Source organism: Hylaeus anthracinus, unplaced genomic scaffold, assembly GCF_026225885.1.
Source record: "Hylaeus anthracinus isolate JK02 unplaced genomic scaffold, UHH_iyHylAnth1.0_haploid 11994, whole genome shotgun sequence".
Classification (NCBI taxonomy): Eukaryota; Metazoa; Arthropoda; class Insecta; order Hymenoptera; family Colletidae; genus Hylaeus; species Hylaeus anthracinus.
In genome coordinates this window covers 6068588-6091207 of record NW_026534341.1, presented here as the reverse complement: position 1 = coordinate 6091207, position 22620 = coordinate 6068588, and the positions used below count along the sequence as shown (strand labels likewise).

General features: G+C 47.6%; 1 protein-coding gene across 2 annotated transcripts in view; it reads left to right on the top strand.

Annotated features, from left to right (window-relative positions):
* The window catches only part of LOC128888330 (uncharacterized), a 260580-nt gene that overhangs the window by 185274 nt on the left and 52686 nt on the right, over positions 1–22620 (top strand). For both annotated transcript variants that reach the window (XM_054145069.1, XM_054145068.1), the window contains exons 4-6: positions 15191–15329; positions 16806–16870; positions 21768–22019. In XM_054145069.1, coding sequence (XP_054001044.1) covers positions 15191–15329; positions 16806–16870; positions 21768–22019 — 456 coding nt within the window. The remainder of the gene's footprint in view (positions 1–15190; positions 15330–16805; positions 16871–21767; positions 22020–22620) is intronic.

Genomic DNA, 22620 nt, shown 5'->3' with positions numbered 1-22620 from the left:
CACCATTTCACGTAGATCCCCGCGTGTTCGCTTATTTATTTATTTATTCAGAACCCTTCGAACGCTTGTCACTTCATGAATACAATATTAGACGCTTCCGCGGTTGCGGATCCGAAGATTCCAGCGAGAAACTTCGCTTCTTCTTATCGGACTTCCTGTAGGACGCGGGTTGGGGGCGGTCGGGACCGCGCGCACCTGTTTGTATCCGCGTCGAGATGCAGGCGCTTATAATCCAGTCCCTTTCGAGAAGCGTAGTCGAGCGTCGAGACGCGAAATTTTCAAATCGCGTTTGTCTCCTTCCGTGAATCTACAGAGGAAAAGTTTGCGTTGCAACCCCGGGGAACCGAGAGACGAGCGGGAATTTCCAAGTTTTCAAGAAAATGGTTACGTCTGAAATTTTGATTATTCAAATGATGGTTGTAATGCGCGAAATACGAAACAATTCAAGGGAAGGGGATAGAGGTATCACCCGCGAGGAGACCGCGTTAAGAATGCCAATTATTTTTCTAAACCAGTGACTTCGTTCCGAAACGCCACGACTGCAGTAAAACCTCCATTATCACCTATACTTGGTCCGTTCCTCGAAGAGCCTTCGGCCAACTTCTCCTATGAACCGCGTCGAGGCATCACTTTTCTAATGGTCCAGGGTCGCCTGGAAATTAGGAGCGTTCCGTTGAAATCGTCGTGAACGTAAATCCCAGGTCCGACGACGTTAAGTAAACGGTAAAATATAGCCCGTGATATATTTACGGGGAAAGTAGAGGCGGATTAAAGTCAAGCCGGCTGAGTATAATCAATAGGTTCGAATTGTCTGGCGTGACAGGGCCGCGATATCGGAATCCTGCCAAGTTCCGCAGCCGTCGAGAAACGGTACAGCGAATTTCTCTCCGTTTCTCACGGTTGCCCGTCCCCGCATTCGTATGGGTGCGAAGTCGAGGGCGGCTTTCCTGGATTCCATAACGAAATCCGTTCTTACCGCTCCGCGGGCGAAAACTTTGCTATTTCAGGCCTCGACGACGCCGCGGAGACACTTTCTGCGACGCGTAATCGCCGCTCGCGGATGAAATTTTCAAGGGACGCGCCGCGTGCCGTGGCTGCGAAATTTTCATGCAGCCGGATTATTTATTATTTAACGCCCGGCGGGACCGCGATGACGCCGGCCGCCTCTCTGCGGACTTAAATATGATTCTTTTACGAACGCGTCGGCTACACGCCTTTGTTTTTCATTTCGCTGTTTCGGAGATGGACTGGGAATACGAATGGTCTCGTTCCACGGACGGGGGTTGGTCGCAGTTTGGGGTGATGGATGTTCGATTCCAACCTGGACCACGATTCTCTCGTGGATACAAAATGGAAGATAATGAATCAGAGGTTTTTTTATTCGTTGAAGGAAATAAATGAAAACTAGCGGTTCTTGGTTGCTGCCAAGCTGTTTACAACGAAGCTTCGATAAAATCGTGAATTACAAATGGGGTTTTGAGAATTCGATGTACGAATACTATTACTACTATCTGCCAACACTCGAACACATAAGTAGGATTTGCGACTGATTTGACCTGACGCTTTCACGAGGAGCCACGTACGTGCCCGATATTTTCCAGCTGGAGGGTCCCTGGCGTCGCGAGGGCAAAAGTTGCTGTAAACGCTGGCTTTTCGAAACAGTCGCAGCCTTTCTGGACGACGAAACGCGAAGCATCGCCGCTGTTAAAGAAAAGAAGCTTCACGCCCGTCCGTTTCCACCCGTTGCCCCGACGCGGAAACGCAATTTTCTCCTTTCGCGTTTTCCACGCCGCTTCCAACGCCTCTCGTTACAGTACACGGTTCGCGAACTGTATGAATTGTGCAGTGTCTTTCTCGTGTCGCGAATTTCCACGGATTTTATGGTGATGCCGTGAAGCTGGGCTGCGTGTAGACAGAGCCGCAGATCCGCGAGTGATTTCGGTGAATGAATAACGAATGAGCGTCTGGCCAGGCTCGATAGTTGGGGATCGTCTTCCTTCGACCCTCCGTCACAGGGATTCTCATCCTGAACCATCTGGCCACCTGATGAACCACGAACGAATCATGTCACGAAATTTTAAGCTACAACTTTTAGGTGAAACATGAAAAATATTACTCAGATATCAGAGTAGGGTAAAACACTGGAAAATAGCGTACACGTAGATTCAGTTTAAAGTATGAAATCATGTACTTTGTTCCCTTTTCGACCGAGTACATAAATAGATCAGTAGGTAAACAAACTCCAGAATCGAGGTTGAGGAACACTGCTCTAGACGTTTCTGTTCCAATGCATCGAGCCTGGTCCTTGCTTATTCTCGTGTAGCTTACGTACGTCGATTTTCGTTAGCATCAGATGTTAGTCGGAGGAATTTCACTTTACTATTTGATCATCCGATACTCCCCGAGCGTATTCCATCGACGACTGCGGGTGTTTAAACAATTTTGATGAGAGCTACGATAATTCCCAAGCAAGTTTTAATCTCATTTTCTCGTTTCCAATTTTGTTTATCCGTTCAGTTAGATCTACTCTAAAGTTCTGTCTGCTCTAAAGCAGACAGTGGTTAGATTGAACTGATCCAAGGTATATTTTGCCAGCATCCAATATTGTTGCAGTACTCGAGCGAGACGCAACTCGGTCTTAATTGTATAGATTTAGACGGAACAGGGTAAATGCGTATTGTCAGTACCAAGTAGCTTCTCACGAATCGCATCGTCAAGCTTAGAACAGTTAAATATGCAATGTGTTGACACAGGAGAGAGCTCGAATGGAACTGGGGAATAGTTTGGGTTAATTTAGAGGAATTAATGATGTTAGTCCAGTGGACATTTGTGTAGTGCTGTCCTTAGTCTAGTCGTTGGTTACGGTTTTCTAAAGAGATTAGGCGACTGCTTGGGGAAAATCCAGATATTAACGCTAACGTACTATCTAGTTTAAAAAAGAACTGAGCAATTTAGCGGAAGAGCCTAGATTTGCGCCCCAGAATTTCCTATGAAAACTATTGAATGAAAAAAGTGAACGTTCCCTTGGAAGGGAATCACGCGCATTGATCGGAACGCGAGCGAACAGCGGACTGTACCAGCTGTAACGCGAAGGATCCTTTATCGTTTCCGTGATCCGCATAAAATTGACGTTAACGGGACACGCTCGCAGGATGCTCGATCGCGTTTAATTAATTTCCCCAGGCCCGGCGAGCGAGAGGTTTTAAGGACGATTAAAGAAGGTCGTTCGTCCTCGATAAGAGTCGAACGCGACAGGAGATTGCGATCAACTACCGGACAACTATGGCGCCGAGAGGGAAAGGATTTCAGTATGCCGTTAAACTATCCTCGGGGGCAGATGACGCAAGAAGAATTTTCATTATGCCGCAGCGAATACAATCGGTGCGGCAATCAGGCCGCTTCACCCTCGGTTTAAACTCGTTTCGAGGGTCAATAAAGGCTCCACCCTTTCCGTCTCTTCGTCTTCCTCTCGTGTTTCCACAGTCCCGCGTCTCTCTCGACACCAGCAGAGAAACCACCGACTCTTCATCCGACCCTTTCGTACCCTTTGCCCCGAGTAAATCGCGAAACTTGTTTTGTTAATGCCTCGACTCGCCTCGCGTCAGAACCACTCGAATCGCCGTTTTGTAAATTGAACTCTCCGACCGCGAGAATCACGGGCCATGGCGCGATTACTGTTGGACGCTGCCAGTTTAGTGCTTCGCGATAGGCGCGCATTGGAAACGATGCCTCTTCGATCACTATTGAAAGTTGGCCAGTTGTTGAGAATCTTTTGCGCGGATACTATGCACTTTGCGGCACTAGTTATTCGTAAAAGCACGAGAGTTGTCGTAGATATGTTAAACTATTTATTCATCGACGCATTTCTTACGGGCTTCGTTTTTCATTTGCAAACGGAAACATCCAGCGCGTCGGATCGCGGTAGCTATTGCGCTCCGGACCAATGACAATGCTCGGGTCCTGACTTTTATCGAGAGACGGACAAACCGACCCCCCAGGATGAAAAAGTGCCGTATCTGCGTTACACAGTGGCCCGGATTATTCCCAGGACCTTTGAAGCGCCAATCAATTATGCACGACGAATAGAACCACCGAGGCCTCTTTTTCCTTCCTTTGTTCTCCGTCTAGCTTCCACTTTCTTCGTCCGTCGCGGCGCTCTAGCTCCTTTTCTATCCTCGAGCGCACGCTAAGCAGACTTTGGCTCGCGCATTATCGTAGCAAACAAAGTACCTTGTTTGAGCAACAATTACGTTATCGCGGCCCCACGATTCGTCCCATTGATCAATTTCCTGCGACATCGTTCTCGGGAAACAATCCTTTTTATAAAAAGAATATTACCCTTCTTCGTCGCTAACTAGATTTTTTCCTTTTCGTTTCATGTAAGTCAAGGACGATCCCCTAGTCAATATTCAAAGAAACTCCTCGTCGCAGGTATTTATCATAATTCCTCGTTCCTAACGAGGAGTCCATCGGTTAATCTCGAAGGTAAACAGATTTATTTAGAGAAGTATCCGAGTTGGGAGCGAGAAGCATCTTCTTCTAACGATTAATCAAACGTGTAATCTTCTTATGAGAAATGTGGGAAATGACACGCGGCCTTCCGATGGCAAAAGGTTTCTCCGACCCTGTCCTAGGGGCTCGCATAACTTTCCATACGGAACGAATGCCGCAGCGTCGAGATTATTTTCCTATCGCCGCCTCCACTTTCACGCCCCTCCGCGTTCTCTCTTCATATTCCCACTTATTCGAGCAACAAGAACCTGTTCCCCTGAATAACAAATGTTTTTCGGGGGTGCCAACATCGGTTCGTCTCCGCCCTTCTCACGGCAGCGTTACCTCTGCGCGAGTGAGAAGCGCCGAGGGTGGCGAAGGACCGTGAGAGAAAGAGGGTGACAGGCCCAGAGGGCAAAAGGGCGAGGGATGGGGAATGAATAAAATTGGAGACTTCGAATATTTCGCCCTTGGGAGCAGTGGCCATTTTACGCGCCATTTCAATCCGTGACGTCGTCATCGAGAACCAACACCCCTGCGCGCCCCAAACGGCTGGGAACATTTTCGATTTTTTTCCCACCTCCCCGTCGCCCTGAGGCCGTTCTTCCAATCTTCGTGCTCGTTTTTTTTTCGCATCGGAATCGAAACGTCGATTATCGACCCTTCCGATAGAATCGATCTGTTTTTTTTTTTTTTTTTTAACGCACCCCTTCCTCCTTTGCTAGCTTCGAAAGCGTAGTATCGATCCGACGAGCAAGTCTTAAACATGGAGACGAATCTATCAACCCTATCAACGCTTCGACCGGTCAGTCTAATCTGCTACGTCATCCCAAACTCCCCTAATGGATTCGAAAGCTTGGTTACACGGCCAAATAGGCACCGCGATGGAACATTTCGAACTGAATTCGAGAGGAAGCAGAGCATGTGTGGGGCGAAAAAAAAGAACACATCGGGGAAAAAGAGGATAAAGGGAGGAGACAATTAGAAAATCGACAAAGTTAGAAATAGGCAGAGAAATAGCAACGGGACCGAGGGGCGAGTCCGTGGGGGCGTGGGGAACAAAAGGTGGGATAAGTGGCGAGGGGCGAACGAGGTTGAACCGCTGCAACAACATCAATTCCGAGAGGAGAAAAAAGTTCCGGTTGGAGAGGCTGAAAAAGACAACGAGGAAGGGACAGCGAGCGGAACAACGGAGAATTGAGAAATAAGGGCGCACAAAGGGCGGCGTTTCCACGGGAAGAAAAACGGAATTGAAACGAAGCTGGAATGGTCGATCGAAGAAATGGATTAACCCCTTGATGACGAACTCGTCGCAGTTTTAGCAACAATATCTCGAGACCTTCTACTTAATCCTTCCGTCTCGGTTATGGCCAGGATTAGGGGGAACTTTCATCAAAAACGCTTTCCAAGCATTCCTCGTAATAAGCATTTAACATAATATCGTTAATCATGGAGGCACGGAGATACTATAATAGTCTGTTAAGGATACAGCCGTCAAGGGATTGAGATAAGATCGGAAAGAAAGAACGCAGAAGGTGGAAATGAAAAATTTGACGAATTCGAACGACGGGGAAAAGAACGATGGGATATATTGGAGGAGGGGGTGGTAGTCGGTGGAAGGGGTAAAGCTGCAAGCGCAGCAATATCAACTTTCGTCCTCGTAAAACTTTCCAGCGCTGACGGCTGACAGCTGTCAATGAGGGGAGAGGGCTCTGCCGAGGAGAAGCACGAGGACGAGGGTGGTCGCGGTTTTCCATCCTCCCTCCCACTTATTCTGGCAGCCGGAGTCCCTGGTCCCTGCGCGTCTACGTCGCCCAACGACTGTCAAAGTGTCAGGGATGCGCGCCGCTATTCTTCTCCCGGTCGACTGACAATAATTCACTTGGCGTCCCAAAGATTCGACGTAGGCCCGCTCCCGCTCGTCGTCTGTCGCGTCGCGGGCTGCTGATAAAAAGATAATGGATCGCCGCGATTCGATGTCGAAGAAGGACGTGCTCGAGGGTTGGCTCTCTTGATCCTCGCGAGGACGTGGCTGGAGGAATTGGCGCTGAGACGTCGTTTCATCGGGGTGTCTTCTGCCTAGGAGGATTCGCGAGATCTTCTTGGCCTGGGATTGCCTTTGCAAGAAATCAGCAGCGACGTCGTTATACTCGTGTCTTCGAGAGGTTGTCGTTCATTGTAAGGGGACAGTGATACTTGGTGTTCGGATAAACCAGTATCGTCATTGTTGTTTTCTACACTGAAGAGCTGTGATCAGTCTCTTGCTGTCAATCTGAATTAGTAACGTCACTCTCGAGAAGCACGAGCTGTTTCATTCGGTAGACTAGAAAATAATGTCGTTTCTTTTACATTAAATTCAACGATGCAGATCAACGAGCTGATGAGTGATAAACAAGTATTTAAAATTGCAAAAACGACATTATTTACCAGTCTAGCTAATATATACACAAGGGCATTACACTTGTAACCTAACTACGTTTATATCCTGCATAAATATTATTGTCCTCGTACGTTTCTAGGTCCAAGTTTGTGTTTTTTTTCGCCCACCAGAAACGACGCCGAAGTTTTCCCGCGAAGCAGAAGTTTGGGCAAACGGTCGTAAGAGCATTTAAACAATCCCGGTTATTCGCTTCCGATCAAATATCGCCGGTTCCCTCTTTTGTTCGACGGACAAAAGCTCTTTTCGCGGGAACGCGTCGCAACGAAGCGAGCGCGCCATTTGAAACCGGCTCGAAATACTCGTACAAGCAACTATTAACCATTACAACCGGCCGACTCGTCGGCACTTTTATTTCCGGTGTCGCAACGGGAACAAGCCGAACGGGGCCAGAAACGAGGATCAAGGGGCAGGGGAGAGGATGGCTCGGCCGACGAGAGAGAAGAGACACGCGACAGCACACGGGCAAACCTGCAACATTGTAGCCACGGTGTCGCATCCCTTCGCTTCCTGTTTCCCTACCACCCTCCGCCCGCCCCACTCCGTTCGAGCTTTTCAAAAGGGTTAACGAATTCGGCAATCAACGGGTATCGATTTCGATCGCCCGTCCGATTTAACCCCCGTTCTCCACGACTCTCTTTTCGCGGCGCCCTGCCTCTGCAACGATCTCTCCTGGCGCCTCGATGACAAAACGTCCCACCGATTTGTCCGAATCTTGCGGTGATTACGCTTTATTTCCCGTCGAGCGAAACCGCGAGCTTTGTATTGTTTCTGGCGCGAGCCCTCGAAGTGTTATTTTAGCAAACGGTTAGAGATAGGAAAAAGAAGTTTTAACGAATTCTCGCGAGATGTCCGACGCCATTCACATTTCTCCTCTAGGCGTCACCCCTTTCCCCTTATCTCTGCCGAACTTATCTCCGCCTAACTCTCGAAGGAAGATATCTCGAAAGTGTCTTTACCCGGAACGAGTATGTTCGCTTCAAGGAGGTAAAGAATGCAGGAAAGCTTTAACGCGAGCGCCGATAAGCGCCCTCGAAGGAACATTTATACTTTTACCAGCGGAATTTGTGTACGACGAAATTCTTTCCGCAGACTGGTCCGTCGAAAATGGCCCCCGCAGGACCGCGGCTCGCGCTGCTTTTCCTTCTGATAAATGATATATATGTATTAGGACCGCGAGCAGTTTATAGCCAAAGTTTCGGTCGTCTGTATCAACGCGGCCGCTCCCACTGGGACGCCCATCCAGCTACTTAATCTCGCCATAGCGTCCATATTGGCAAATATTTCATTTGCGCGTCGTAAATCTTCGTTTCGCGCGATCCGCCGTCTAATAGCCACTCGCGCGAATTTTCCCCATAGATTTTATGAATTCCGGTGATATTACCTTGCGTGTCTGTGACGACTCTGCGCCGAGGAACAATTTTTGTTTTATATTTACCCTTTGCACTCGAGATGCTTTTTTAGCATTCTATTGCTACGAATATCAAGCTTAGAGATTTGATAATCAGGTCACCTTTAACTCACCGACAATCATTTTATTGGCACTTCGAGTTCCAATGGAATCAAACCTAAACGAACATTATTGCTGTTTGATTTACTGCGTGGAACCTAGTGGCGATCTCGCGAGCGCAAAGGGTTTATTTCGGAGCAGTCGTGCGAGCTTGGCATGTAATTTTATTTATTCAGATGTTTCCATTCGTTTCTATATATGTAAACGGCGCTACGCTGGGGTTCCACTCTTTCATTCTCGAATTTATCGCGACCCCCGGGGTTGCATCCAGAGGAAAATTGAAATCTCGCCGGCGGTGTCCACTGGTACCGCGGACTTAATTTCGTGGAATCGATGGAAAGTCGAGTGAAGCAAAATTAATTCGTCCGAGAGCCGGGAGCCCGTGAACATTCTGCTCCGGACTTTATTTCATCTCGAATCGGAATTACCACGAAGTAATATGAGCTGGAAATGAAGTTTGATTGCTTCGTTGCTCGCGGCGATATTTGCGCGAACCTTTTAAGAATTCCCAAAGGAGCACGGAAACGCATATTAGCGTTTCCGTAGGAGCCGTTTGATCCTGTGCACTTTGTAAACCACAGAATAGCACGGTGAATTTTGATTCGAAGTGATTTTCAAGTTCTGTTGCACTTTTAAAAATGACGAGTAGGTCGTAAAAGGCATGGATCAATCCGCAATTATAAACGCGAACTTTTGCTCGAAAGGGTGGGATAATGGAAAAATTCGACAAGTCAGACGAGACGAGAAAAAAGCGAAACGTGTTTGACGAGACTCGCATCATTTCATGGATAAATTGTTTCCAATATCGCGGCGAGCACGGGCATTATCGGCCTCCATCGCGCGAGCAATTATCAACGGCAACATCGTCAGTCCGCAAGTTCGAGATCACAATGGAACCTCATCGCGTCCCGTGGGAGATTCGAGGAGGGTTGCATCGGGCTGAATAGCACAGATCGAATCGCCAGATAGTATACTATCTAACGGGTGAATTCCTGTTTGTAGAAGGTATGACGGGCCTCGGCTGTAGAATGGAAATAGAACTAACGGCAGAAATTTGACGCGCCGTGGAACGTCGCTGTTCGTTACTGCGAGAGAGGAAAGAAACAAGAGCCGGCTTTTCGCGACGATTCTCGTCCATTTTGGAAAATGGCGATGGTCGGCGATTGATCGGGCGAGCGGAAGAGAAACGAGCGCGCACAGCCACGGAAGATCGCGTGTCGTCGTCTTAATCAAGAAATTTCGGGGCCGTCCACGTGACCCGCGCACCCCCTAGGACTAGAAACAGGGTGTATTTTGTCGTGGGCCATTTCTAGAGTAAATTACAGCCACGCAGGAGTCGTTACGGCTGCTTGAATACCGGTGAAATGGATTGTGCTAGGGATAAAGAATGAAAAATAGCCGCCGCCGTTATATCGCGTGCGTTGTCCGACAGTTTTCTGGAAAAAGAAAGGAAAATACAGTTTTTCGTTAACGCCTGTTTTCGTTGCCGCGCCACCGAACCGCTGAAGTTGTCGTTGTTGTATCGACTATGGTTTTATTTCTATCTTTCTTATTGCGGCCCTTAGTTGCCGTTTAGTCTGTGATTTCACGTGGAACTATGAGACTTCTATTATTTATTGATAATAACGACGTGGAAAAGTAGGATACATCGCGGTATGATATTCGAGACACGTAGAGGACGATCGTAGAAACCGAGACAGACTATAGTTCTTGTTTACCAAGTTAAAGAGAAGATTGTCAGGCAATTTTAGGATGCAACAGTGGAAGACCCCGACAAGTTGCTCAACGAATATTATGGGATTTGCATAATAATAGCTCCTGCACTTCTCACGCTTGACGCTACAGTCACCTTCGAATCACGATGAGGTCTAGTTACCGAGGTCTCGATCGTTTTCAAACTAAATGACAGCTTGTTCGAGGTTAATTTTGGTTCAAATTTATTTCTCGCCACTTTTTCGAGTTATCGTTGTTATCATTCGCGTCGCTACTATTCTTATTATCACTGTCCAACCGGAGAAGGCGGCCCATTTCCGGGAAGACGTACAGCCACCAGGGGGTCGTTATTCGGTAGGTGAATGGAGCGCAGGAAGCAGGATACGCTGGTAAGGAGGTCGCAGAAAAATAATGACTCGTTCGTGAGAATAAACTCAGCGTAATTTCGCGCTTCTCAAATCCCCGGCCAGAAGAGTCGTTCTGTTAACGAAAAATAACGTCGTTGGATTTTCGCGAATCGACACCCTATTCTTTTTCCTGCGCCCCAGCGAAACAGTCACTTCATCCGTACTGTAATGCCCTTATCGAGGTATCTCTTCACTCCATAAGTACAGGAGATCTCCATTATCTAAAACTCGAGCGTTCTGTTACGTGAACAGACCATTCCTCTTCTTATTGAAATTAATTCTCATTGGAAAAGCAGCGATCACTGGTATTGGATGTACGAATCGTATTGTTTACGTGAAACTTCTTTCATTAACGTGGCTCGTTCAGAGGCACGCGCGAATCGCTGATAAAGTGTCGTTAAAAGATACGGCTGAATTTATTGATATTAAGCCCGCGCCGGCGATGATATACGAAACCCTGCGGTTGTTTTCCCCTGCTTATTTCCCCGCTCTCCCGGTTTCCGGGCTGCCTATTTCCGCGCTCGCTGATAACAGAATCTTCAATCAGCCACGGTGGTTGCCGCGGCAAACTCCTGACTGTAGCTTTTCAATTTATTCGGCTGCGAGTTTATCGAGCTTATCGTTATCGGCGTTATTTGTTCGAACCTCTTTTGTATTCCAGCCTCTGTTCCGCTGAATTCCCGTACTACCGCGGATAGGTTAATACCAACGTATAGCTTTCATTTCTACTTCTACGCATTCATTTTCCTCTTTTCAATTCTTCCTTTTTTTTTTTTTTAAGAGAGACCTACTTTCCTGAAACAGTTAATTGGTTGCATTGGTGTCTCCTTTGTTCAGAGCAAATATATGACTAGATTATTCCTATCGAAACAATTTCCAATCTATTGCAATATTTAAATCTATAACACGTCCACTGTTCAGGGCTCTCGAGCGTCCAACACCTTATAAACAGTGACTAATTTTAAAAACCTACCCTTAACGATCTGAAAAATATCATCGAACGTGCCCTCTAAGAAATACCGTTACCACGATCCTCGACGCGTCGATGCACCGTAATCCCCTTCGGAGGATTGGGATTCGAAGTTCGAAGGAATCGAGATCCTTGCTGGAAACAAGGGCGCGGGACCAACGCGAAATCGCGTATTTCACGGGGAACAAGCGAGCTGTCCCTGGAGCGGCAAGAAAATCGGCAGAAACGAAGTCATTCGTCAGATCGGCGTGGCTCTGTGTTTCGAGGCTGGAATCGATAGCAGGTGGCGGGTTCCTGGAGCGAATCCACCATCCGCGCGTCTACCCTCCGCCCTCGTCTCACCGTCGCCGGTCCACCCTTTACCCTCGAGGCATTTATTTATTTCCATGCGGTTCGTGTGCCACGCGTTGCCTCCCCCGCTTTTCGACGCGTTGTGGGATCCAGAAGGGCTGAAGCGTAGGGGGTAGAGAGGTTGAAAGCCGAGCGACCAAGGGGTGAGTCGTGGATACAATTTTGTTTTTACTGATTTTGACCTTCGTTGACATCCAATCTAAGTTTGTCTCGAGACAATGCTGAAGAACAACCATCGATTTCTGCATCATTTATTTATTTCCACGCGGTTGTCGCGTCGTGTCCTGTCCTGATTCTTGTAGTTTGGAGGGGCTGGCGTTACAAAAGGACGGGTGTTTGGATGGGGATGATTCGCGCGATTCGCGGCGGGCTCGTAAAATCCGCGGGCGAGACTCGAAATCCGTAATCACAGTTCGCACCAGTCGCTGGGTCGCGATGGAGAATCTCACACCCACCTCACGGGACCCGAGGGGGCGTCGCGAGACCGCTGAAATGGAACGGAAGAGAGAAAAAAACGGCCGAGTGTTTCGCGCTGGCCACCGTCGCCCCTCTCGCGAAATCGAATCTTCTCGGAGTTGCCGTTCCCTGCCGGCGTCCCTGATGCTGTTAACGATAAGGCCTCGGAATTGCGCGTAAATATCGCCCGCGTTGCGTGTGTCTGAATGGAAATAGTCGTTTTTCTCCCGGGAGTTTAATTTCGTCTCGGGGAAGGGATGATTCCGCTGAAATAGCGTCGTGTGCTCCCGGTCTCTTTATAATGGCTTTCGTTACTGGTTTACTTGCCGGAATACCAAGTTAGTCGCGGAATTTATCTTCGGAGTGTTCTGTATTATCGGTAAAGCGATTTGCCGTACCGACTGTGCGTTCTACATTATCGGGGATTGTCTGCAGAGCACGCTGCGTTGCCAACGGAATACTCCACCTCGCCGACCGAGTAACTACTGCATCCTAGTGTCTCGAAATCCGTATTTATAGCAACTACAACTTTAAATAACGTATGAAAAGTGTTATCGATTTATTTGAAACTCTTTCTCCAGCAACGCTCGATGTAAAAGATTTCATGGCGCAACCGGAATGTAAAGAACCGCTCACTCGGCGACGCTACAAAAACTTTGTAAAATGACACGCGTCAATATCAGCATCCCCTCGGCGATAAGCAATGCCGGGAACGCTTAAAACGTTTTCGTCGCGTTTTATTATTCCAGGAGCTCCTCTGGCGAAAGTGCCTCCTCCCGTGGGAGGATAAATTTTTTTATTCCGCCTTAAAAGGAGAGACATCTGTTCTATCGACCGAGACGACGCTTCGCGAAACGTCTACCGAAAGGAAAAAACGGGGACGAATCTAGGGAAAAGTGTCGGAGACGAGGCGAACCGTCAAAGACGAATCCAACTCGATTATTTTCTCTTCTGTCCTTGTTCTTGCGGTGATGCGAAAACGATTGCCACAATTAGATGAATCAACAGCTCGACGATGCGCCGACGAACGACAACAACAGTCTTTATTTACGAAGCTTTTACTTAAAGACACGACTGGAAAACGTCTGGCTGCCGTTCGTCAGCTTTGGTCCCGCGGGAGACCGTGATCCCCGTGGAACAATATTTTTCATTCTCTTTCCTCGTCGACTGCTGGAGTGAAATCTAATTAACCACTGATTACGGGCGGGATATCTCCTTTGACCACTTCATTTATTTCCTCGATGTCTTCTTGTTCCGAAGGTATCGTTGACAGCTGAAGGCAGAGATAAAAGATACAAATTTAGTTCTTCGTTGAAAAATTTAACCTAGATTCGAATTTGGGCTACGCTATATTTGAATGATTCGATCCACCTCTCCTAACTAGCGAAACATTGTTTCTCTGATTGATGTATTCGTTAGTTTTCGAGTCTCGAGTTTGGTCTACGTTTCGTGGCTATTCGATTCGACACGCGATGCCGTTCAACGATTTTTCTGATGAAGCAGTACTCGAATTGCCACTGCCAGGTGACACGCTGCATTGCCTTGTCGAGGATCAATTTTGTAGGAGCGTGCATCTCAAATGGCGTTGACAGACATTTCGAGAAAATTTGATCAGGAAACTAAGGAGACAGTGGCTATATCTCCCTCGTTAGAGTCGTCAACAGGAGAAATGTACCTCCTACAGCACCGAGATCTAGTGGTACCTGGTCGGCGATGTAGTACGCTCAGCAGGTAAGACGGCGAGGTAATACGCAGGTAATACGCCAGTGTACGTATCAACGGAGTCCTCTATATTACCAGCAGAACGGTTTGACGTACCTACCGAGCGTTCTACGTCACCGAGTTTTACTAGGAACATCCACGATCGGAAAGTCCAGGTTCGAGTATCTACGGGTCGAGCAATCGCATCGTCCGATTCTTTGTCTTTTCGAAGAATAGAATTGAAACAGTGAGACGCGACACAATTAGCTATTATGCAGGACGTATCATAGTGAGGCAGGGTATCAATAGGGCAACGCAACGGAATAGAACAGTAGGAAACAAAGGGGATGCTACAATCGGAACGAACAGAGAACGCATCTGGTCGTGCGGACAACGTCTCGATAAGACTCGATCGGGAACCATCTTTTGCGATATTATTCTTCACGGGATACTGTAGTCGAGGTACTAGGTCGAGGCTGTTTTACTTACTCGTGCAACGGTCGTCGGTTAACGACGTTGCTTGGAAGAAACTAACCAAGCAGACCCAAGGATGTCTATCGAAGATTTACCACTGTTCCATTAACGGTTACAGTATGTTTTAATACGAGAGCCCTCCGATGGTGATTTGCAACTGGATTTAGGAAACTAAACCGCGAGAATGAATCCCAGCTGGTCGAAATGCACAGTCAGGTATTCGCAGACGTACTTCCACAGAGAAAAAGGAACGAGACACGAGGGACGTTCCTGAGTTTCGATTATCGTCGATAACTCGGGTGGATGTATCCCTTCCGTGCTGTAGCAGTAGTTTCCGGAAATTCGCTTCGCCCCCGGGATTATCCCGTCCTGGGAATTCCCATCTCGACGCCATGGTTATGCGCCCTTCCAGCCTCCCTTTCAACCCTTAGCCCGCGTTCCCTTGCCTTCGCCACGGATCCGAACCCCTTTGTCTTCGTGCCCCGGCACGATTTGTCCCGAATTACTTCCTTCGAGAATGTTACATCTTCTCCTCGCTCTCTTCCAAGCATGACAACTTGTCGTGACCCTCTCCAAACAGTGATCGAAAGGCGCAACAAGGAATATATTCGGTGTGACATATTAATAATAATTAATAAATATAGGCGATTTCGACTAACTAGGTACCTCGATTGTTTCAGAATGCACGTTTCCACCGAAATGGGAGGGTACCTGGTTTCAAAGCGGAGTCACGCACCCTATCGTCATCTCCAAGAACGAGCTGTCCGGCAAGGGCAGGTGTCTGCACAACGAGGGCGACAAGTTCCTTCTAGTGAACCAGTGAGTAGACGTTTGTTCACCTTCGCGACTTCGAATAAGGAAAGAAAAAAGCCATTGTGATCGTAAACTAGCTGAACAACCATTGTGTACTTACGCATGTACTTAATTTCTACCTGTATCCGGAGGTATAATTATTAAGAAACAAACACGCTTCTCTCAGCACCGATTAATTCGCCATTGAAGAGCTTAAACAATGGTAGTTCAGCGATTTCGCGACGATCGACCTTCGGGGACCCTCTAATGGTTCCAAACGGCTCGAGACGTCGCGCCGCGGAAAATATCGGAATAAGAAATTGAGACCAAAGAGGGGAACCACGGCGAAAACGTCGAAAAGAGACGACGTCGAGATTCGGGGCGATACGTCCTGGAGTAAGTTTGGCCCGGAGGCTAGAAGGGGATTAAAAGCGGGGTTTGTCGCGAGGTGGGGTGGCTGGGTTCGCAGCGGTGCCTTCCACACGCAAGAGGGAAAAGGAAGAACGTCGTTTCGCCGCGTAATGCTCGTGTCACACGAGTCGGTCGAAGTTTTCGTGGAGATTTCTATCGAGCTCGCCTGCAAAGTGTCCGATCGATACGCCCGCCGGGGGCGAGATAGAAAAAGAAGGCGGAAGTTGCGCCAGGGGGTAAGGTGCCGCGCGACACGACCGAGGGGATAGCGTTCGAGCGACCACCACCACCGAATATTCTCTTTTAGATTTGAATATCGAGCCGAATCGGATCTACCCGTCGCGGAGACCGTGATTCGATGGAGCTTTGGGGGAACGCTGTCTGAGCATCACGGTCTCATACTACTTGATTTAGAAGACGAACCGTGTCTATAGCGGTAAACCGCGTTTCCCGTCGGCTCCGTCGAACTTTATTTCTTGGATATTGCTAGACTATTCATCGAAGAGTCGGTATATTTACTTTCTTTATAGGTTCTCTAAATGTAAGGATGATATTTAGTTACCAGAACAGTTCGTTCATTGACATGGAAAAAGTAGAGATCTTCTAGAGGTTCTCGACCCCTGGCTGATATTCGGATAGCAAAATAGTACTCGTTAGAGTACTATACATTATCGACCGGTCACGAGGAAATTCGTGTTCGCACTTGCGTTACCTATTTCAATTTATGAAATCCAGGGTCTTGTCGATTTTTGATTCTTTTTTGATAATAAAATATACTTTTCGCAGTATTTAGATTTGTATCAGTCAGTGGTTCAGTAGTACAAAAATTACGAAATAATAGCCCGTGACGTGAATTCGCTTCTGCGTAAAATTGTCGGTCGACGATGTGTTGACTACCCAGCTACCACCACAAGAATTCCGCGAAATTGGCCTGTTTTCTCGGGGTCAGGGTAGCCGCGCGGGTCAATCCCGGCACAAGACAACGAACGAGGAAAAAGACGTCGGTAACAGGGGAAAGCGTTCTAATTCCGTCGAGCGATATCGAATGAAAGGCCTGAATAAGAGAGACCCTCGTTTTCCGTTCTGTTCCAGAAAATCCTGCTACCGTTGCGTCGTCATTCACGAGAAGCACTCAAACGTTCTTCAGTACAAAGAAAGTAAGTACAATTCCGAAAGAACATTGGAAGACGCCGTTTCATCCTCGGTCCTCCCCCTTTCGTCCATTTTCGCGTCATTCTCCCGTCGTTGCTCGTCGTCGACCTCCTAATAGCCGTTGTTTCGTCGCATCGATAACGATTTTCCCGGTGGCCCGGGGAAATCCATTCATTAATTAGAATGCCGATCGGTAATTAAAAGCTCGAAGATGACGAGAAGCGAGGGCGAGGACGATGGAACCCGTAGCTCCAACGGAATAATTCTCGAAGAAGAACTTAACGACTTTCGTTCGTCGTGCAAACGGGGGAACGACGGGGGACGAGGTAAAGAAGGACGATGGTAAGGGGAGAGGGGGGGGAGGGGGTATTCCTACTAATTCTGAACGGGGGCTGCTAGCCTCGTTTACAGTGGAAAAGAAATCGAGAGCACTTTGGCGGATTCTGTCGTGCAATCAGCCTCGTGCCTCGTTAATACACCGACAACAGAATGGATAGCGAAGTTTCTGGAACGTGATAATGGTTCTCGTTCCCGGATATTTATCGAGGATCGTCGTGTAGATCGTTGCAGATTATTGCGCGGCTTCGGTTCCGTTGCTACGGAGTACCTCGGGCTTCGGGTCCGTACAACCTCGCATTATCTGCACCGTTTCGAGCACTTTGTTTTGCATTAGCACGTTCCGCGCTTGTGACCCGCGCCATGTTCACGACCGATCGGACGATCGTTCTTTAAGAGTCCGTTCCCGCTTGAAAACGTTGATTTCGGACGACTTTTTGCGGGACAGGATAGTCGCTCCAAAACAGAATCGCGGCTTTCATGCAGCACCTTTTTCTATCTTAGGCACGAAGGTAATCTTTTATTTGCGTATCTCCAAGGAAATTTCTGCAATTCGGAGCGAAAAGGAAATAATTTGCCCCGTATTGTTTTCATATAGAGCTGTGCGAAACGTTCCCGCTTTCCCGTCCATGTATACGGAGTGTTTTCGCGAAAACTCTTGAATCTATGAAAGCATCTCGTTCGCTTTGAAACATCTTCTTTCGCGAGGAACGCTTTTACTCCGGCAGGATCGCGCAACGAGGTTTTGCGATAATTCTATTCGCTCCGGCGTAGCTCATAGACGATGCGAGCCTCTTTTTTTTTCGAACACTGCTAACGACACTTTGATCTTCCGACTGTGTTCGTAAGTGATGCGTTCCCGCGCGCGGCAGGAAACGAGTCGGGGGTCGAAGGGGGGTGGTAAATATGGATTCGTATAAAAAATTGGTTTGGCGCGGGTGAAAAGCGCGTGCACGTCCGCGTAGAAGCTCTTTCAAACGCGACTGGGATCGCGGAATTTATCGCGGTGCGTTTCTCATGACGATTAATGCCTGGCGGTATTGTTGAAACCCGCGTTGCTTTGGATTTGTATTTTTAAGCTTGTCGAAATCGTGTAATATTTCAATGGGATGTGGGCTTGATCTGTGGACCGATTTTAGGGCCATACAATTCATTTTCAGGGCAAATCGAGCACTTTGAAATCAAAGCTATACTTCACGTAGTAGAGAGTATGTCGACCTTTTCGTATTGTCCACCACTTTTGTGTATAGAAGATAACATTTTTACTCGAAGCGTTGCTTCCAAGGCTCGAGTCGTAAGGAAACGCGGAGTAAAATTGATGTTTCGCTACGAATTTGCTAGACATCGTCCCCTTAAGGGCGCGTCAACACTCGTTGACCCTATTCAGCGCACACAATTCCTTTGAGAGGGTTCCATTGCTCGGCGATGGTCTCGTTAGCTATGAAAACCATGAACACGCTCGACCGTGGACTGAAGTGGACGGGCAAACCTGAAACGGCCTGTAGAGGGGCTAACGGAGCCGAAGGGAGAGCACAACAACATCGGGCAGGTGGAGTTTGGCACTCGAGCCAAGCCGCGGAGGAAAGAAGAGGGTGGATATCGATATATACACGCTAAAAAAGAGGGACACCGACCTCCAGTGCCGCCCCCTCCTGTCTCGCGTTCGCATTTTTCGACGATTTGTCAAAGTCCCTAGGGTCCCCTTTCTCGCTCCCTCCAGCTCTATCCGCCGTTCCTCTTTTTTTTTATCGGATTTTAATCTGCATAGTGTCACACCGCAGATACCGTCGCCTGCAGGCTGCATTCGGACCGTCAACGTGCGGGGAAAATGTGGGTCGTTTCTGTGGAAAATGGGGGAAGAAACGGACGGTCGGTGACAGCGGATCGGGAAAAGGCTCGTCATGCTCCGGGCGACCAAATGAATGGAAATGCGGACTTGCTCGATGACTGCGATGCACTCGTTGTTTCGCCCCGAAAATATATGTATTCTCATTTCTTTGGAACTCGAAGTGTCAATAAAACGACCGTCGGTGAAACGAAGGTGACCTGATTCTCAAATCGCAAATAAGAGATCTAATTTTCGAAGTCGATCTAAGCTTAGCATTCGTGGCAATAGAATGCTAAGCAAGCATCCCGAGTTGCTGGTAGACACCAGAAAAGACGACCCGGAGTGCAAAGAGTTACACGAAGCTACTTTTAAGCCCACCTTCGAAATAAGAGAAACGAAACGCGCTGCAATGACCGTCAAAGGTACGACTACCAAAACTCAAGACGAGAGCAGTCGGACAAGATGTCCTTCGTGCTTGAAGAAGTCAGTACGCAGTTGCTCGTTATACGCGAAATAAAGCGTAACTCCCGAGTCGTCCGCGTCAGAGGAAAGATCCGAGGCAGCGTTGACTGGCGTAGCTGTTCGCGTGAAAGTTTAAGGGGGCGGAATTACCGTCGGAACAGAAAGCCCGCTTTAAATTTAATTGGCCGACAGGCGAGCGTGTTTATCGCGCGAGCGGACGGCGAAGACTTCGCGCGGATAAGTCGGTTTCGGAACACGAGATTGCACTTTTTGCGCTTTTCTAATTTCGACGTTTCTCCGCCGCGGCCTCGAGCGAAGAACCGTCCCGCGCGCAATCCGACAACTGCCCAGGGAGTTGTGTTAACGTTTTCACGCTACAAACTCGCGGGATACGTGTTTTAAACGAATTTTATAAGTGATCGCAAGCTCCTCCGAGCGAAGACATTTGTTTCGACCTTCATATTTATCTGGAGGATTGCTTCGGATTAAAGGAATGCACGTTTTAGCGCAGTATATTATTAAAATAAATTGACATGGACACGCTGTCAGAAAAATTCGGAAAGAAAGCACAGTTTTAACCAAAAGGATAACGCGAACCTTTAATTCTCGAGGCCCGCGACAGGAGCGAAAAACGCGCTCAGGAAGAGACGAATTCGTTATAGTTTCGCTAACGCGACCCTTTTCGAGGCGATAGCATCGCTCTGTGGCGTTTGTCATTCGTGACCGAGGAAAATAAAGCGCGGCGTAATTAATCAGCGAGACGTGGCTTCGGAAGGGCGAATTAATTATGTCGAAACGGTGCTTGGACGCAATTTCGTTCGGCCGATAGCGGCTAGGGGGTGAGACAGAAAGGAAGGTCGATCGTAATAACGAATAAATGACGATGAAATTTTGAAAAGTCGACGGAACCGCGTGGAAGGTAAAGGGTGACACGAAGCGGGCATCCACGCGAGAATAAATAAATAAATGAGCCGCCGCGAGCAGAGCCAGCCGGTGGGAAACTTGGAAATAGGGGAAAGACACGACATTGCACTTTTTCCATTTCCACGCTTTGAAAATTACATTCCCTCTTTCCGAGCGCCCACAGTTCTTTTGTTTCTTTTTTTCTTTCGCCTGTTGACGACGCGGCGAGGCGTTCGTGTAAATAAATATTCGTTTATTTGAATAATTTCTGGGACGCTCGGCGTGCGTAAGAGGGAAACTCGGTTGCGACGAATGCAAAGGAATACTCGGAATTCCTTTTACCGAATTTCGAGTCGCGGGGTAGTCGCGTGGCATTTTTATTATCGCGAAACAAAGGAAGTTAAGAAGGGAGGGGATTCCTACCGGGAAAACAATCATTGGGGTTGTTATTCCTATTTACTTTACGAAAAGTGTGTTGGAAGTACAACTGTGAAAGCTCGCGTAGTCGTATTTTCTTGTATGCAATATTTTGACTATTGGGCTTTACATACTTTCCACTCGTATAAAAAGTAGAAAAGAAAGTACTCGAAGCGACACTGTCCTCTACATATCCACCTCGAGAACTAGTCGCAGAGTAGTTGCATCGCAATTCCAAAGGATCTCTTTCGGTGCCACGCAGATACGCGCCTCAACTTTCGTCGAACAACCATAAGTTCTTTCCCCGTTCGGGGCAAGCTCGACAGGAAGTCGGCCCTCGGCGAAGAACGGAAAAGAACGGCGGAGAAAATGCAGGGGCGAGCAGACGATGACGAATCTTCCCTGAGTAGGAAGTTCATAGCCGCGAGTAACTTTAACCGTGGATATTCCTCGCGATTTCGTTCTCTCCGGTTGGAAAAGTGACGAGACGCTCGCAGAGGGACTCGAATGCAAGTTTTCCGCGTGCAGGTGTTGCCGCAGCCGGGAAAAGAATCAAATGGCGATCGACATTCTCTTCTTCGATTCTGTGCGCTCGTTTCCGCTTCCAAACCTTGCGACTGCCTGGTTATCGGAGATGAATCAACCTTTCCTTTTAATTCCTTTTTTTCTCGAAAGAGTCCACGTCGAACGAGGGGCAGGAATTTTCCGGTCTTAATAGAACGAAAAGTTTTGTAGGATGCTAATTTGAATTGCGTACGACTTTTTCTGGCGAGAGACAAGAGGAAACTGAACCGAAAATCTAGATTTAATGAAAGGTGTTCGTACCTATAGAGCAATTCGTATCGTCCGATCGTGGAAACGGATTTTCACGATTGGTCGTTACTACAAATAGAATTATTGGAAAAGCTGTGGACGTGTAAAGCGCCTTCTAACGCAGCTTTCGGGTATTGTTTCAGCTTACTGTAACAGTAGAAGCTCACTCGCATCCCTGTGCTCGTCCATCACAGGAGATGCCTTGCTCTATTCGATGTTCAGAGAGGAGGCGACACCTGTGCCGTGTCCCTTTCGAGGCCCCATGACCTTCTCCTACAACCGAGGTCACGGAACCTGTTCGGTACCCGTCAGCAACGTCGACACCTGCACCGATGACAGCAGATTGCTCTTCAGATACCAGGCGTGTCCGGACATACCTGCCTCCGAAAGCGCAGGTAAGAATTTTATGAATTTCTACTATTCCATTATGAAATATAAGGGTATATCATGTTTTACGCAGTACTTATTCTATAAATTTTCTTTTAATTTCTCCTGTTGGCATTTCATTTAACCTCTTCAGGGACAAATTTCAAAGACGTGAAGAGGTTAATTGCTATCAATTTTCAACACAGCGTACTTTAATCTTCAAATGCACTCAATACAGATTCGGTCAAGACTGAAAAGTCTAATTTAATAAATTGAGCAGCGCATCGAACTCCATATTTTCAAACGGACATCCAGATAAAACTGTCGCTCGAATCATTTTACTATATTTTGATATATTTTTATGCTCCTTGACGAATCGTTTACGAAACAAATAAATTTGAACGATTAATAGGGAAGAGAATATTCGTCGATAAATAAAAGTAACTCGCATCGAGCAGCCTTTGAACATTTATTAATTTTCGTTTTTAAACGTTTACGGGGGCCCCCTGAATCGCGACGAGGGTCCTCTTCAGAAGCAATTAATTGCTCGAAATATATGGCGTGTCCAGACAGCAATATTCGTGGCTATTAAAGAATACTCTTTGTAGGAAACGAAATTAATTACTGGAA